This window comes from Lathyrus oleraceus, chromosome 5 (assembly GCF_024323335.1).
Source record: "Lathyrus oleraceus cultivar Zhongwan6 chromosome 5, CAAS_Psat_ZW6_1.0, whole genome shotgun sequence".
In the NCBI taxonomy this organism is placed as follows: Eukaryota; Viridiplantae; Streptophyta; class Magnoliopsida; order Fabales; family Fabaceae; genus Lathyrus; species Lathyrus oleraceus.
Genome location: NC_066583.1, coordinates 11246700 through 11264046, shown reverse-complemented (window position 1 = coordinate 11264046; position 17347 = coordinate 11246700). Strand labels below are relative to the sequence as shown.

The window sequence follows — 17347 nt, the reverse complement described above, 5'->3', positions numbered from 1 at the left end:
AAGCTTCAAATGTTTTTTTTAGTTGGGATCTATTCACCCCCTCTAGATCTAGGTATATCATCTAACACACATCATTACGAACCATAATAGGAGGATCAGAATCAAAGGGGTCTATAGTAACAAACTGCATGTAGCCAAACTGGAGCATGACGCGTTCAAAAAGATGTGGATACATCCAACATCACCCACAAGCCAACCATCAAGAGTAGAAGGTTATGTCATCCAAGGGACACATCTAACGGTGATCCATATATGCTTGGAAATGTATATCATCTGCTACCATGCATTCAAGATACACTCTGAAGGGCTCTATTGCATGATTGCCTATGAACGGATTGAATTCACAAGCACGTGGCATATCCTTAGCATAGGCCGGAACATATGAAAAACACGGGGCATACCCTTAAGTGTATTTTATTTCCTTCAGGGCAAGCCCTGGGTCAGCTTCAAGATATGTCACCATCATCTCTAGTGCGTCATCTTTGATAATTCGGTCGTGGCCTAGCAGTCTTCCCATAATAAGAAGATGCAATAAGGATGAGGCATCGTCAAGTGTGATAGACATCTTACCATGATAAGGATGAAAAGATGACGTATCAGAATTCCATCTGTCAATGAAAGCGAAAAGCATACCATAATTAATCGTAATATACTCAGTCTTGCATAAGTCTCGCAACTTGTTGGAGCACATCCCTAAAACCGTTAATCCCCGAGGTTGCGACATACCCGCAATCTTCCCACCTTGGTTGATGCATTTTAAAGCATTAGGGTCCTGCAGAAAAATAAATCATCGTCAGAAATTTTGAATAGTATAACAAATGTATTTTAAAGAATGAATACAATTGAATTTTACCTATCTATCCCACACATGTCTGGCAACATGGTACAAATATAGATGAATCATTGATAAGTCGAATGAGCCTTCTCCAAATCCCTAGGGTTCCTGAACAAACTAGAACTGACCGATGTCTGTGAGGCTCGGGCTCTTTCCCTTCAAACTAATGCATGTTGCACAACTTTGTTGTGCCTTAATCTAGCTTGATTATCAGCCATAATGCCTATAATTAAACCACACACGCATTATACAAATGAAACACAAATAAAGCCAAACAATATAGACATACTAAATACGGAAATGCATTTTCATATTTTGGAAATCAAAATTTCAAAAAATCTGAAAGTGCATTTCTGTATTGTTCTGTAACTCAGCGATGAACAAAAATGGAAGAAATGCAGTTGAATACAACATCCAAAAATGCATTGATCATTTGAACTATCTATCAAACACATTGCTTAGTTAAATAACATTTCTAAATAACCTAATGCTCAATTTATACAAATGTTTAGAGAAATAAATTTGAGTTTGATTGTGAGCTATTTGATTGATTGAATGTTGATGGTAGAAGCATGAATGTGAGTTGAGAGAGTTTAAGAGTTTGTAAGTTGAGAAAGTAAAAGTGAAATAAGGAAGGAGAAGACAATCTGACGCGTATTTGATTAAAAATGTGTCTAGAGATGATCTCCGTAAAATATACCAATATGTATTTTTGTATTATTTTTTGGCATAACCTTAGAATCTGACTCAAAATCAAATAGGTTGTATGTGAATGAATTGTGTTTGAAGATTAATTTTTTAATGTTATAAGTAATTTTGATTTTTCTATAGGTAGAGTAGCAATGTTTAAGGTAAAAATAAAATAAAAACTTTTTAAAAAAATAATTAGTGAGACCCGGTTGGGATTGAACCCAATAATACTTTACAAAAATAAATAAGTTTAAAAACACTTGGCTGTATCATTTTTAAAAATAGTAAAACAAACATAATACGTAAACCACGCACCCACCGGAAGATATATAAAAGGACAAGCACATTCATTCGCTCCATCCATATTTTCCATTCATATTTGAGTTTCAGTCAAAGCAATTGAAATGGCAGGTAGTAACCTAAGCAAAATTCTGTTGATCGGCGGCACCGGTTACATCGGAAAGTTCATTGCAGAAGCCAGCGTCAAAGCCGGACACCCAGCCTTCGTTCTAACGCGGGAGTCAACTCTTACCAATCCGGCTAAATCATCCATCATCAACAAATTCAAAGACTTATCTGTCAATCTTGTTATTCTACGTACTAAAATGGGTACAAAGTTTGAATCATTTATTTTAGTATCCATGTCAAAATTTGAGTGTTGGGATATGTTATTGAGGGAGATCTCTATGATCATCAAAGTTTGGTGAAGGCAATAAAACAAGTTGATGTTGTCATTTCAACTGTGGCTCGCTCTCACCTCGCGGATCAAGATAAAATCATTTCTGCCATTAAAGTAGCCGGAAATGTTAAGGTACTTTATTGGGGTTCCTAATGCGGCAGAATGTATAATTGCAGTATGATGCGGTTGTGGAGACTATAACATTAATAATATTACGACTTCAATTGTGGTTGGAGACTACAATTTAAATTTTTTATGATTTAAAGAGAAGTTCTTTGAATTTGGAAACAAATTTTTATTGTGATCATTGCCCCCACTTATACATAGTTATAAACATAAGTTAAGTCCGTCTTTCATCCCATGTGAGACTCCAAAACCGACTAGTAAGGTTGAGATTGCTCCAACGTTCCAAGCTAAGCATTATTGAGTTTGATTCATGGATATAAATGGTGAATAATCCGATACCAATTTAGAATTTGAGGTTAAGTATAACGCGTGACCTGAGTGACTTACATGGAAGCCTTGTAGAGGTGGCACAATAAGCTCTAATACCATTTTATAATTTAGAATAAGTCAAACTCAAATTTTAAAAAAAAAGGTTTTAAAGATAAGGATTGTAATTTATCTATCATTTAATGTGACACTCTTAATAGAAATTGTTTATAATTCTGAATGGAAACCAACAATTCAAGCAGAAATTGTTTTCTCAAGAACTATAAGTTACCAAACTTAATTGTAGATAAATGATTTCTTCGCATCATAATTTTGATTATGGGATGAGTTTTTGAACTGTGTAAGTTGTAGAAGATAAAAAGTAAGAGAGATAGAAATAAACACATACAGTATTTGTATTTTAAAGTTCAAACAATACCATACAGTTTGTAGCTATAGCTCCACCAAGAGATAAAGTTGTTATCCTAGGAGATGGAAATCCCAAAGGTGAAAGAAAACTAGAGACACAGTTTACCTTAAATTTCACTAAATATCTATCTGTCCTAACTAATGAATTTTGCTTGGTTAATTATTTACAGCTGTTTTTAACAAGGAAGAGGATATTGCTGCTTATACAATCAAAGCTGTTGATGATCCAAGATATGTATCCGCCACGGTTTACTGCTTAAGGCACGTGTTAGCATGACCCAACAACGAAAATCGTTTGTTATGTCATTTTTCACTCTAGGGAATCATAATTTCTGAATAATTTCTACATGTTCGAATGGCTAATCCTGTTACACATTTTCTTTAAGTAAAAGCATTTTATTATACATTATACATACCTTGATTAACGATTACGAATGATAGTTCCATTACTAATATGACATCTACTCTGCTCCAAAGCCAATTCAAAAAATCCACCTCCACCGATACTCGAATTCACACATGGAGGTGCGAATTGCAGAATTATATCTCTCACTGTTATCAAACCAGTAACTTGCTCGTTATCATTTATCAGAAAACTAAAACTGCTATTAGTCTTTGCCATTTGCTCCATTACTTGCTTCAGCGTGTCGTTTTCCTTGTTGGTTACCGGCGAATCCATTCTGGATTTGAAGCTTTTTTTCAGGTGGAGACTTCCTGTAGTGTGATCAGCACCATGATCATTTCCAATGATTGGTTCAGCGTATGTTGTGTCAGTCTCTGTGCGAAGAAATTCTTCAACAGTTAAAATCCTGTCATTGCATAGAAACAAGTATGATGATCTTGTATCAAAATTAAACTCTTATTCTATATCTATCTATATATTCATAAGCTAAAAGAAAAGAAAGATTAGGCAAGTTTTATGAACTTACCTTCTATTTCTAAGGAGATCATCGTTCTTTACAAGATTATAAATGTCAGTGTTCCTCACATTACCGATGAGCTTCTTGGTTTGTCGATCCACGACTGCAACTGCACAGCTTTGGTTCTGCCAGAGCAGCTTCAAAGCATCTGCAACAGTTTGGCTCCCAAATACACATCTAGGATGTTCTTGGCCTTCAAATCTGTGGTAGGACTAAAAAGGGTCAGAGCCTGAACCAGAACATAGTTCAAAATAAATGCATATAGTCTAAAAGGTAAGATCTTAAATACCGGAAATCTGACAAGTTCTTGTTTGCAATATTATCAAACCACTCTAGTTCGCTTGATTGAAGAAGTAGTTCGACTAGAGCATTCTAGCATAAAAGCAAACACAATGCTCATCCTAAATATACATCAATTCTCAAGAAGATACATATATGCGCTTCAATCCATAACTCGACGATAAGTACCTGAGTAACAAAACCGATGAGTGTAGCATCAGGTTGTTGTACGACAGGCAAAACTTGCAGCCTATGCCTAGAAAGAAGTAGCAAAGCATGCAGAATCGTGTCATCCAAGTGTACCGGGAAAAACGGTTCCCACAGGAATGACTTAGCCAACTCGCCAACCTAGTAACGAGTAAATCAAAACTTCAGGTACATTTTCATTCACGGTGTTTACTATTTTCCAATTACAATTCAACACATGAGCCATTTTATAGAAAGCTGAAGAATGAGAACATGGAAAACCTTGGTTTGGCCAATCCGAGGGATCTGGTCCAGAATGGAGAAAAGGTCATCATTCTCAATACCTTTAAGGTATCTGTCATTGGCATCTTCCTTCATATTTTCATATTCCTTGAAAATACAACATGCTCAATGAGAATTTTGTGTCATATATGAAGAACAAGTAATAAATATGTATACCTCGAGACACCAAAGAACGATGTTTGGAAAAGAAATGAAACCGATATATCGATCAGAGAATCGGACACCGGATGTTTCAGTGTCCAAAACATCAACAATGGCTGCACCAAAGGTCTCCTTTTCGTACAACATATGAATTGCATCCCTTACAGTGTCTCCAGCTTTTATTTCCAACACTTAACATAGGAAGAAACAAAACAACGTTGGAGGGCATTGGAACATAGGAATAAACAAAACAAAACAACGTTGTTAACAAACTAACATTAGTATAATACCAAGTAAACTGTATATGCCGGATATTGAGGTAATTGGTATGCGATCAAGATATTGTTGGAGGGCAGAGGCAGAATCAACTTGCACGTGCTGATCATCGTTATCTTCTTTCTTCTCGTCTTTTATTTGCATGGATTGCATGGTCTTTGTTTCTTGTTCTTCTTTATTTCTTGTTCTTCTTTTGCATGTTTAGAGTATTTCTTTATTTTTTTTTACCGATCTCTCTCACCACCACTTAGGTTCTTGTGATTCGTAAAAAATGGCAGAAATGCTACGTGTCATTCTCACACTAAACTTATCTTACTAATTAGTACTATGATGCATTGACAGAAATGGCTGTTTCTATCTCCAAAGATTAAATAAATATAAAAAGAAATTGTTTTGTATTTGCTTTTTTATATTTCATCGCACACACATTTATATTGTTTTTCTTTTACAACATTTACATCTAATACTTAAGAGTTTAAAGTATAAGAATTGAAGATGAAAGAAATATTTGCATGATTATCACGTCAATTTTAGCATATTGTCACAAAATATATGTATGTATAGAGAATTTAAGAAATAATTATTTAGTATACGTTGCCCACCAACAGGAATACTCAATAGTTTAGTATATGTTTGCTAGCTCACGATTTTCTCATTGTCATTTTTACTAATAGGTTAGACCAGTACATGTTAACTGGAATGTAAGTCCTATCTTTAGATACCGCTATATGATTGGGTTTCTCATGTTTATTACAAGTGTTTGATACATTTGAGTAATACGATTTTCTGAAGGTAGCTTCCAGAGATTTTTTTTTTTAAAATAACCATCTTTTTGAAATTAAATATGAAAATAATCAAGTTTTCAGACAAATTTCTAAAATAACCATGTTTGTGAGAGGATGCGCCGGGGGAGTTGGCGCATCCCTTGAAATTTTAGGGCACCTTCATATCCCCCTAAGGCAGGCGTCCATGGGTTTGGCGCCCTAGTGAAACCCCCCTAAGGGAGGCGCCCATGTGGTTGGCGCCCTAGTAAATCCCCTAAGGCAGGCGCCCATGGGGTTGGCGCCTTAGCCTCCTCCTAAGGGAGGCGCCCCAAGGGTTGGCGCCTTAGCCTCCAACTAAGGGAGGCGCCCTTAGGGTTGGCGCCTGTGTGTGTGTGGCGCCCCTAGGGTTGGCGCCTGTGTGTGTGTGTTTTTTAGGTGTCACTTCTTGTGGCGCCTATGTGTGTGTCTGTTGGGATTTATCGCCTCTATAAATACGATCACCTTACATACAAATTTTCAGTCAAATTCATCTCCTAATCTATATTTTCACTCAAATTCATCTTCTAGTCTAGTCCAACCATCAATTTTAATTTTCTTTGTTTTAACAATGTCTACATATATTCAAAAACGAAATGCTGATGTAATATTTTCTGTCGTTGCGGCTCCAATACAGGTTCGACTTTGGAACACAGATACGTTTGAACGTTTTAATCGGACGTTGTATAGTTGGTTAGAGGGAGAAATTGGAGAGGGTGAACGGATTAGAAGAATACAATGGCTTGTGTCCACGTTCAACCAAAATGGAGAAGTTCGTGAATGGGTGGATATTAAGACCGACCAAGACGCTCGTAGGATGATGCAGTACATGTTCAAAATTGTTTTGATGGTTGTAATCGCATAGTTTTTGTATTCTAGTTGTTTTAATTGTTTGTGTTATTTTTTATGAACAACTGTCTTTTCGTCACAGCCGTCTATTATGAAGTAAAATTAATTTTCCATATATTGCAACAGAGGTACTTTGAAATAAATTTAAGTTTCCATATATAGCAATAGAGGTACATCTGAATTTATCTGGTTGTGCTCGTTCTAACACTAGGACAGTTATTACGATTATGACCTGGTTAACGGCATGAACTACATAGTCTAACCATTTTGTTCGCCGTATCCATTTCGGTTCGAATTCGGGTGCTGTTAGGGCGACCATTTTTCTTCCTTCGCATAACTTCGTTGTGCCAGATGATGTCCCCTTGATATTCTGGCCAATAATCCTCTTTTGCCACTACTGAAAAACTAATTTTATAAATATTTGAAAGGCTGACGACTTTGTAAAGTTCAGATAGCAAGTAGGATGGATCTCTTCGAACCTTTGAGCACGCCGCTATGACATGGGAGCAGGGGGTACGGAAGGCTTGGAACCTTCCGCAGTCGCACCAACCTCTATCTAATTCAACTCTGTACTGTCCCATTGGCATGCCCTCATTGTGATCCATGGACTCGGCAACACTAAACCAACCTTTTGTTCGGTCAAATACCGTAACCACGTGTGTGTTTGCTTTGGCAGCTTCATGTCTGATGAATTTCATTGAAGCATCACTGAACAACTGTTCAGATTGCAACACGGAACTCCATTTTGAGCGTCTGGTTTCAAACAACGCCCCAAGCCTGAAATATGTAGCTTGCACCAAAGCGGTTATTGGTAGGTTACGAATTCCTTTGAAGACAGAGTTCATTGATTCCACAAGATTTGTTGTCATGTGGCCCCAACGTTGTTCGCCGTCGTATGCCCCAGTCCACTTCTCCAACGGAATACTATCGATCCACCGAACCGCATCTTCGTTCGACAATCTTATTTCCTCGCGGTAGTGTTTGAAAGAAGGTTCTGTCAATGCGTAACCTGCATTGAAAACCTTCTTACGCAACGTCTTATCTTTGATTTCTCGCATGAAATTCTGAGCAATATGTCTAATACAAAACACATGCGTCGAATGAGGATTTTGCCAGCCATTGTCAATGTTATTATATGCACTGATGATTGAGGGGTGTCTATCAGAGATCAAACACAAGTTAGGTTGAGGTGCTACGTGCAATCGGAGATTTCTTAGGAAAAAACTTCATCCCTCAGCTGTCTCCCCTTCAACTAAGGCAAAGGCGATTGGAAAAATATTGATGTTCCCATCTTGTGCCACTGCCATCAGTAACGTTCCTTTGTATTTTCCATACAACCATGTACCATCAATTTGTATAATTGGTTTACAGAAAGAAAAACCTGTGATACACGGTTGATACGCCCAAAATAGACGGTTAAATATTCTATTTCCAACAGCACATGTACCATTTGGTGTATATGCGGGCAATGTTTCCATCTTGAAAATTGTATCGGGAGCATAGTGTTTTAGAGCGAACATGTATTTTGGAAGTTGTTTGTAAGATTCCTCCCAATTGCCAAACACTTTTTCAACAGCTTTTGTTCTAGCTATCCATGCCTTCCTATATGATGGTGTGTAGTTGTACTCTGCCCTAATATGCGAGATTATTGTACTCACCTTTAAAGACGGATTATCGGCAATGACAGACAATATTTCATCGCATATTAGTTGGGAGCTTAATTTACGATGATCCTGCATTGGGTTGGTCAGGATGCATGTGTGATCTGAACCCATTGATCCAATCTCCCAAGACTCCTTCCTCTTCCTGTACGAAGCTGACAACTTAGAAAGGCAGTGCTCATTCGGACAATAAACTTTATACCTCAATGCATCAGTTCTGTCAACTCTGAAATCTGCTGATAGTTCCATGTGGAATTTTTTGATGGCTTTTACACATTCCTCTTTTGTGCGAAATGTGTCTCCTTGTTTCAGAGATCCTTGCATTTGCACGTAAGGATTGTACCATACATCTCCCGAAGGTTCATCCGAACCCAAATTTAACCTTGTCATGTGTTGGGGTGGGCAATATACATGACCTGCTGGTATTGGCTCCTCTTCCTCTTCAGCGTTCACCATCGAATCAACGATGATCTCAGGTTCCTCTTCTTCATCGTCTGGAACATTCACCTCAACTTGTTCGTCATCAGTCTCACAAAACACTTGTGACTGATTAATGTACTGGGACTCCTGTTGTTGATGTGGTAATATATACAACTCGATATCGTTGTAACCGGATTGTTCGTGACTGCCAAACATATGTTGAACATCATCATCATCATCTCGAATCTTCTTCTGATAAAATTTTCCCTGGTTTTCTGCAAAACAAACTGAATTTTTATAGATGATCTGACCGACATTATTGGACTGCAACTTCTTTTCTATTCTTTGTTTTAGGTGTGAAAAATTTGATCGCCGATTTATTGTAAAACGAGTCACCTGTGTGTCTCGAAAATAAAAACCGAACAACCGATGATCAAATATTTCACCGTCAACATGTGCACTGATCATATATTGTTGTGTGGAAGACATTGTGTTGAATGGAATTGAACTAAATGATTTGTAAATCTTGTTCAACCGCACAACATAAATAGTTGGCCAATGCATTAATAAATTCATAATAGTCTGTACAGACTTGACTATACTTGCACGCAGAGAAAAGAGTGAAAACAGACTTGACTATACTTGCACGCAGAGGGAAGAGTGAAAAGATTACACAGAGGGAAGAGTGAAAAGAATACTCAATACATAGGGAATCAAGAATCTCTGATTTCTCTGTGCCCTAATGTACCCTGCCCTAAGATTAAACATAGGCGCCCATTCCCTTGGCACCATAAAGTAACATTGGCGCCAAAGGGTTGGGCGCCTCTTCCTTAAATTGAACATAGGCGCCACTAGGAAGGGCGCCTCTTCCTAATGCCTTACACTAAGGCGCCAAGAGGAAGGGCGCCTCTTCCTTGCATGTGAAAAATCACATGTAGGCGCCAAAGGTAATGGCTCCTCTTCCTATTGCATGTGATTTCTTCACATGCGCCTACTAGATTCCCTTCCATGCTATGCTACTTTTGTCATTCACTTTGTGTCATTCATTTGTCTTTCAATTTTGTCATTCACTTGTTTTTCAACGTCATGTGCCTTTGCATGCAACCAATCATAATTCTTTATGGTTTCTAAACCTACTCACTTATTCATCTATAAATACCCTCCCATATCAACATTATCAAACCATCTTCATCACACTCTTTCCTTCTACCACATTTCTTTCATCTAACAAACTTAAACTTTGCAAAATCGAATCATGTCTTTGTTAACTATGGGCGATGAACACAGAGGCACAATCGAGAATATCTCGGCATTTGTATGTTATCTCTATCTTTTAGTTACTATTTATGGATTACTTGTAATACACATGTTCTTTGTGTTATACCTTTCAAATCTCTTTCTTTTTAGTTTCTATTTCTGCATTATATCTAATACATATTTCTTGAGAATGTATTTCTTCTTCTAATTGTATTTTTGTTTTTTTGTTATTAGGATCCGAAGCGGTTTAGATGTCGTGTACATAAATATGTACCCCACGATCCTTTAATAGAACCATATATTAGAGGATGTGGATTTGGAAATCTCCTAAACATTGTTTCGTACTCGGTGGACTACAAGTTCATCCTGGCTTTGTTGGAGAGGTGGAGACCCGAGACCCACACATTTCACCTTCCGATTGGTGAGTGTACTGTCACACTTGAGGACGTGTACATGTTGTTGGGTCTTCGTATAGATGGAAAGGCAGTGAATGGGAAAGTTAACCAAGACAACAACATATGCAATGAATTACTGGGTGCCCCTTTGTTAGATGATGAAACTGAGGGAGACACATCCAGTCAAGCAAGGGGGCAAGGTATAAATTTAAAATACCTTAGACAATATTATAACAGTATAGTACTGTCTGAAGATTCAACCGAGTATGAGAAAATAATAAAAGCTCGGTGTTATATTATGATTTTATTTGGTAACTTTTTGTTTCCAGAAAGTACAGGTAATTCTATGAATATAATGTATTTACCTTTATTACGCAACATCAATAAGGTAAACACTTATAGTTGGGGTTCAGCTGTGTTGGCCCATCTATATAGTGCATTGTGTAAAAATGCAAAAAAGAATACCTGTACTTTTTTTTCATGTGCTTATTTGCTTCAAGCTTGGGGGTGGTCTAGGATGCCGTCGCTCGCCCTAGAAAATAAGCGTCCATTCGTGTTCCCCTTTGCAACCAAGTAAGTCTACCACTTTACCATTCACCATTTAGTTAATTATATCTATTATTTAATTAACAGTAAATAATATTTTTCACTTCTTTTTATTATCTTAGGTGGTCAGTAAGGGGAATGAACTACAATAGGTGTCTGAAACACGCTATTGTAGTCTATCGAAATCTATTGGATCACATTGGACATGATGATGTAATACTCCTACCAAACTATAGTTAATCTTAAAATAATTCTCAAATTATTTTCCATCTAACGATTTGGTATTTTTTTCCAGTTTGTATGGAGGCCATATCTGGGTCTGGATCATGATGTGAACCATGACGATGCTGCAGTTTGGACAGCGAAGACACCAATTATCCGATTCACTACAGTTGAAATGCACCAAAGTGACCGGGTCAAACTGCAGTTCGGAATGCTACAACATATTCCAGAGTCTCCCACGTGTTTGGGGAATTGGCATCAAAAAAGGGTCGATGCACAGTGGGATTATTCTGACTGGAGAGACTTTGCAAAAGACATGTGTCGTCAATGGAGAAATCGACGACAACACATCCTGATGGAACCAGTCATCCAAGGTGTAAGACCGACTCAACAATATATGGCATGGTTTAGGTTTGTAACAACTCAGCAATTCGTATCTGAGCCGCGGTATTTGATGGATCCGCGCCAACTTGCTTCGTCATCGTATGTCCCACATCAATTCACCACCCAACACCAATGTGAACCCACCCAAACCCAACAACCAACCACACAACATCAACCGACCACATACTCAAACCAACCAAACACCCAACATCGCAACCCGTTCATGCCAACCACCCAACAACGAACCATCCAACGTCGCAATCCCTTCATACCACCCACCCAAACACAAAACCAAGAACCAAACCCCGCAACCACAACCGTCTATAGCACCGATGATTCATATGGGTCACGTCATCGTAGCCCCCCACCATTTAACACCCAACCACTGTTTAACTATAATACGTCCCAAGAACCATTGCTTCGTTTTCAAAACGACTCAATGACCCAATTTGGGCAACTATGCCGTCCCCAATTCACCCAATTCACCCAACCCCAACGCCCTAACTACGATGACATGGGCACCGAACTCCATTACGGAAGCGCCGTTGGCCACAGCCCCTCCGGATATTGGGAGCAAATGATGACACATCTGTCGAATACCGCCGAAACCTCTGCCGGACCTTCCAACCAGTCATCGCTCGATCAGGTCAGCACCCAAAGACCACAAACACCTCAAGAAAATCGTGGGAGACCTCGGAGACAACCTAACGCACCGGGATGTGGAACCGGGAGACGTTATAATCGGGCGGGTCATTAGGGTTTTGGTCATTCTAATGTAATCAATTATTATATATTTAATGAAGTCATTTTATTTTTATTTTTATTTATTACGTATTAAATAATTAATATGAAATATTAAAAACAAAAAATATTATAAAGAATTATAATTAAAATAAAATAAAATAAGACACAGGTGCCAACCCTAAGGGCGCCTCCCTTAGTGAGGAGGCTAAGGCGCCAACCCCATGGGCGCCTCCCTTAGGGGATTCACTAGGGCCCCAACCCCATGGGCGCCTCCCTTAGGGGTATATGCAGGCGCCAATTTCATTGGCTCCTCCTTTAGGAGCCCAATGCAATTGGCGCCAATACGTCTGGCGCCTGCCCTAAAATTTTAAGGGATGTGCCAACTCCCCCGGCGCATCCTCTTCCAAACATGGTTATTTTGGAAATTTTTCTGAAAACTTGGTTATTTTCGTATTTAATTTCAAAAAGATGGTTATTTTAAAAAAAAAAATCGCTTCCAGACTTCAAATGTTGCATGACTTTGTTAAAGATATATTATATAATTAATTTCGGCGGGTTGGAATATCTGTGAGAAAAGAGAGGCATGTGAATTTTTTTAGTGACTCATAGGAAGGAAGATTGACACTTAGGTTAGTAGCTGTACTTTTGGTGTACGGTTGGGTTTGAGAGAAACATGCATGTGCGAAATTGATTAGGGTTTCTCCACTTATGGGACTAAGGACTAAAGGTTTAAATGAGGAAAAGAAGGACAATGACTTGAATGAGTTCAACAAAGTAATCAATAATCTTGAGAATAGTAACATCGTGATAAAAAATGAAGATGTTGACTACAAAATGGTCTAGTTGAGCGCATGACTAAGACCATTTTAGAGAGGATAAGGTACATGTTGTTAGGAGTTAGGTTACCAAATATTTTATTGAGTGAAGTTGTTGTTACGCCAGCTTACATGATCAACATATGTTCATCCACATAAATAGACTTCAAAATATCTATGGATGTTTGGAGTGAGAAAATGATAGACTACTCTAACTTGAAGGTATTTGACGTTTTACCTTTTGCACATATCAAGCAAGGAAAGCTTGATGCTAGAGATGTGAAGTGTGTCTTCATTGAGGTGGAGGTTCCTACTAGCAAAACTAAAGACGAGGAGGAAGTTAAGGATGTCGCTTCTAGTTCTAACGAAGACAACCAACAATGGCTCCAAACTATCTTTTTGCACATGATATGGTAAAGAAGGAGATCACACCACCTCAAAGGTACGCTTATGTTAACCTTATTTGTTATGATTTGAATGTGGTTGAAGGGTTGTAATCTTCAGAACTAAAGGCTTTTAGAGAATATATCATTCACTACTACGGAAAACCCCTCTCACAACGGTATGAAAAGAGATATCATCACAGTTGACCAACCGTTGTGAGGTAGGGTGTGGTTGTAAGTATGTTGTTTTTCACCAGAGACGTCTATATATATATATATATATATATATATATATATATATATATATATATATATATATATATATATATATATATATATATATATATATATATATAATGATGACAATGATTATAATGATGAAGATGATTCAAAATGATGACAATGATGAATGACTATAATGATGACAATGATGAAGATGATTCAAAATTTCTCAATAAATTTGATATTTTGCAATATAAAATAGAAGAGAATGAATTGTTGTTTTGAAGAACTTGGGGCATTGAACCAAATTCTATATATTAAAGAACGAGAGATGAATTACAAGATGGATGCAATTCGAAAAACATTGATTGATCTAAGTTGGTTTTCAAATATAACCTAATTTTTAGATTATCCTTTTCTAAATTAATTTAAATGAATACATGTTCAGTGAGGGGTTAGTGATACAAGCAATCTACATACGGTATAATAAACTCAACTAAAATTAAAAAATTAGGCAAACATTTTCAAACAACAAAAATATATCAACTCATAAAATGTTTCACAAACATACCTTTTATTGAAAATATTTGTGGAGAATGAAGATGAAGAAATGATATATTTGTCTCGGAATGGCATCCACAATGAAAGGAGGACGAAACTGAAATGAGAGCAGCAAATTTGTGTCTCATGATCTCGGTCTTTCACACAAGTTTGCAGCTTTCACATTAACCTCGTCCTCCCTGTGTTTTTTCTTCATCGCAACACAAACAATTTGTGAACCAGACCTAAAAGTCAAAATGTATATTAGCATGTTAACCTGATTTGAAAACATAAACTAGCATGACATTGTAATCCTACAAACAACATGTTAACCTGATTTGGAAACATAAACTAGCATGATATTAACAACATGTTAACATAAACGGAAACCCAGGTAATGTCTAATACAACAATGTCTCTATTGAACTAGTGTCTTAAATGTAATAAAATTGACCTAGACACAAATTAGATTTTTAAGAAGAACACGAAAACAAAGATCATTTCTTAGACCATATATGGTAATGAAGATTTTTAGATTTTAAGAAGAACTAGTGTCATACATGGAACAAATATGGTAACTGAGACTCATTTCAAAAATAGAGATTCAAGTAGAGATAACCCAAAAAATACGAAAATAATGTCAAATAAAAACCTTAAACCCTATGATTTCTGCCAAATGAAAACATGAAAATCATGCCAAATGAAAGTGTATAAAAAAAAAGGAAGAACCTATACACAGAAAAAAGCATATGAATAACATTGAAGAAAGATTATGAAAAATAAGAAGAAAGATAAAGCGTATGAAAACGAGTTTGCTGCATGTCGAAGAGAGAGATGTTAGGATTTTGTTTCGAGAGAGAGAGAGACGTCTATTTTGTGACGTATATATATATATATATATATATATATATATATATTATCACCACGGTTGTTAACAAAAATCGTGATAAAACGTAAGTACTATTTACAACGATTTCTGTTACTAGCCGTGGTAATAGATATTTTGATTTTATTATATTTATAAGAGTATCCTTACAAGCCCTTATTGTAACAAAAAATTAAAAATTTGTTGGTGTTGGGATTCGAAGAAATTAACCTTTTATTTATCACCATAGTTGTTATTTTGTCCCGTGCCGAAATATCTTTTAATAAAATAAGGCTTAAATGCACTTTTGGTCCCCTTAGTTTGAGCATTTTAAATAATTGGTCTCCCTATTATAAAACCTGCGATTTTGATCCTTTAATTTTGACGGCCTTTGATTTTTGTGGTTCCCCTCCAATTTTGCAGACATGACATTAATGATTGGGATAAAAAAATATTTTCTAATTAGGTGGCAAAGATGACTAGGATAATTATTAATTAATATATTTTTAAATGAATTAATATTTAATAAGTTTAGTTAATATGTTTCTAAAGTAATTAATTAATTCAAACTTTTAAAATTAGAGTCTTTGGGCTTAAACACATTAATTTACAACCAAGACACAATACACATAGTACATTTGAACTTGTGTCTATTAGCTTTATAAACACTAAAGTTATTTCTAACCAAAATAATGTGGGACTATATTCTGACCAATTTTCATTTCCTTTTTACTTATCAACTTCTTAACTTATTCTGCACGCTCTCATTTATCATTTGATGCTCCAATTTATCATTTGATGCATAAGTGTTTGTTAGATCTCATGATTCCCTTGAACATGTATGTTTTGGTCATAAGGAATGAGATTAGTCCTACACAAGTTTAAAAGTTTGAATTAACTAATTACTTTAGAAACATATTAAATTAATTTTTTAAAATATTAATTCATTTAAAAATATATTAATTAATAATTATCCTAGTCATCTTTACCACCTAATTAAAAATATTTTATAATAGAGAGTTTAAAACGCGCAAATTAAAGGAATCAAAAGTGCATTTAATCCATAAGATAATAAAAATTTAAGCGCGTGAAAATGAGTTAATACTATGGTTGTTTAAACGGTCGTACGTTTAAACGGTCGTAGTAATATTGTGTTACCAAAGTTATATTTTGTAGTGGTGATTTAAAAGAAAAAATAGTCAAAGGTGGTTAAGGGAGTTCACTTATGAAGAATCATACGTGGGAGTTTTTGAGATTATCTAAGAAAAAAATGGTGGTTGAATGCAAATGGATCTTCAAAAAGAATGAAGGATTTCTAAGGATTGAAGAACCAAGGTTTAGGCAATGCTTGTAGCATAAAGGTTTACTTAGATGGTGGGGATTATTACAATGAGGTATTTTCTCGTGTGCTAAAACATTCTTCTATAAGGGTTCTTATAGAAATTGTGAATCAATATGATCTTGAGTTGGAACAGATGAACGTAAAAAAAAAACTTTCTTACATGAAGATCTTGAAGAGACAATTTATATAAAGCAACCTAAAGATTTTGTAGAGGACAAATATAAGGTATGTTTGTTGAAGAAATATTTGTATGGGTTGAAACAAATCCCAAGGTAGTGGCATCTCCGGTTTGATGAATTTCTTCTTAAATATCGTTTTGTGAGAACTAGTTATGACTATTGTTGTCAAAATCATGTTTAAACACATAAAATCTTACGATTTTATGTGGTTAGGTGTGAAAAACGTATTAAAACAATAGTAAACTTGTTTTCTGGTAAACTCGGAAAAAACAATTTCACACAGATTTAACTCAGTGAAATTTGATAAAATCGTTTGATTTTACTTGTTTGCACGATTTTATCTTTAAGTGATATTTTTCGAGGAAAAAATTATGTTTGTCATCTATGAGTTTCTTAACTCCTCCAAAGAATATTAAATATTAAGTGATTCCACTTGAATTTGTTGATATTGAGTCTCGTGATGGATGGGTTTCTAACTACCTTTTTTTGTCGTCATAATAATGGTGATGATGATGCTAGTATGAATATACAACAACCTATCAATGTTCTAGTG

At 36.1% G+C, this 17347-nt stretch overlaps 2 protein-coding genes across 2 annotated transcripts; one reads left to right on the top strand and one right to left on the bottom strand.

The window, feature by feature from the left end:
* Positions 1 to 1929: 1929 nt before the first annotated feature.
* Positions 1930 to 3342, top strand: LOC127078445 (eugenol synthase 2). The gene is made up of 4 exons (XM_051018900.1): positions 1930 to 2134; positions 2182 to 2336; positions 3083 to 3143; positions 3236 to 3342. The coding sequence occupies exons 1-4, from the start codon at positions 1930 to 1932 to the stop codon at positions 3340 to 3342; spliced, it is 528 nt and encodes a 175-aa protein (XP_050874857.1).
* Positions 3343 to 3447: 105 nt separating this feature from the next.
* Positions 3448 to 5376, bottom strand: LOC127078444 (SNF1-related protein kinase regulatory subunit gamma-1). Its single transcript, XM_051018899.1, has 7 exons — positions 5185 to 5376; positions 4891 to 5085; positions 4733 to 4857; positions 4454 to 4612; positions 4275 to 4357; positions 3995 to 4186; positions 3448 to 3874 (listed from the first exon to the last, which is right to left on the bottom strand). Exons 1-7 carry the CDS (start codon positions 5321 to 5323, stop codon positions 3487 to 3489), a joined length of 1281 nt encoding a protein of 426 aa, XP_050874856.1. The 5' UTR covers positions 5324 to 5376; the 3' UTR covers positions 3448 to 3486.
* Positions 5377 to 17347: the final 11971 nt, after the last annotated feature.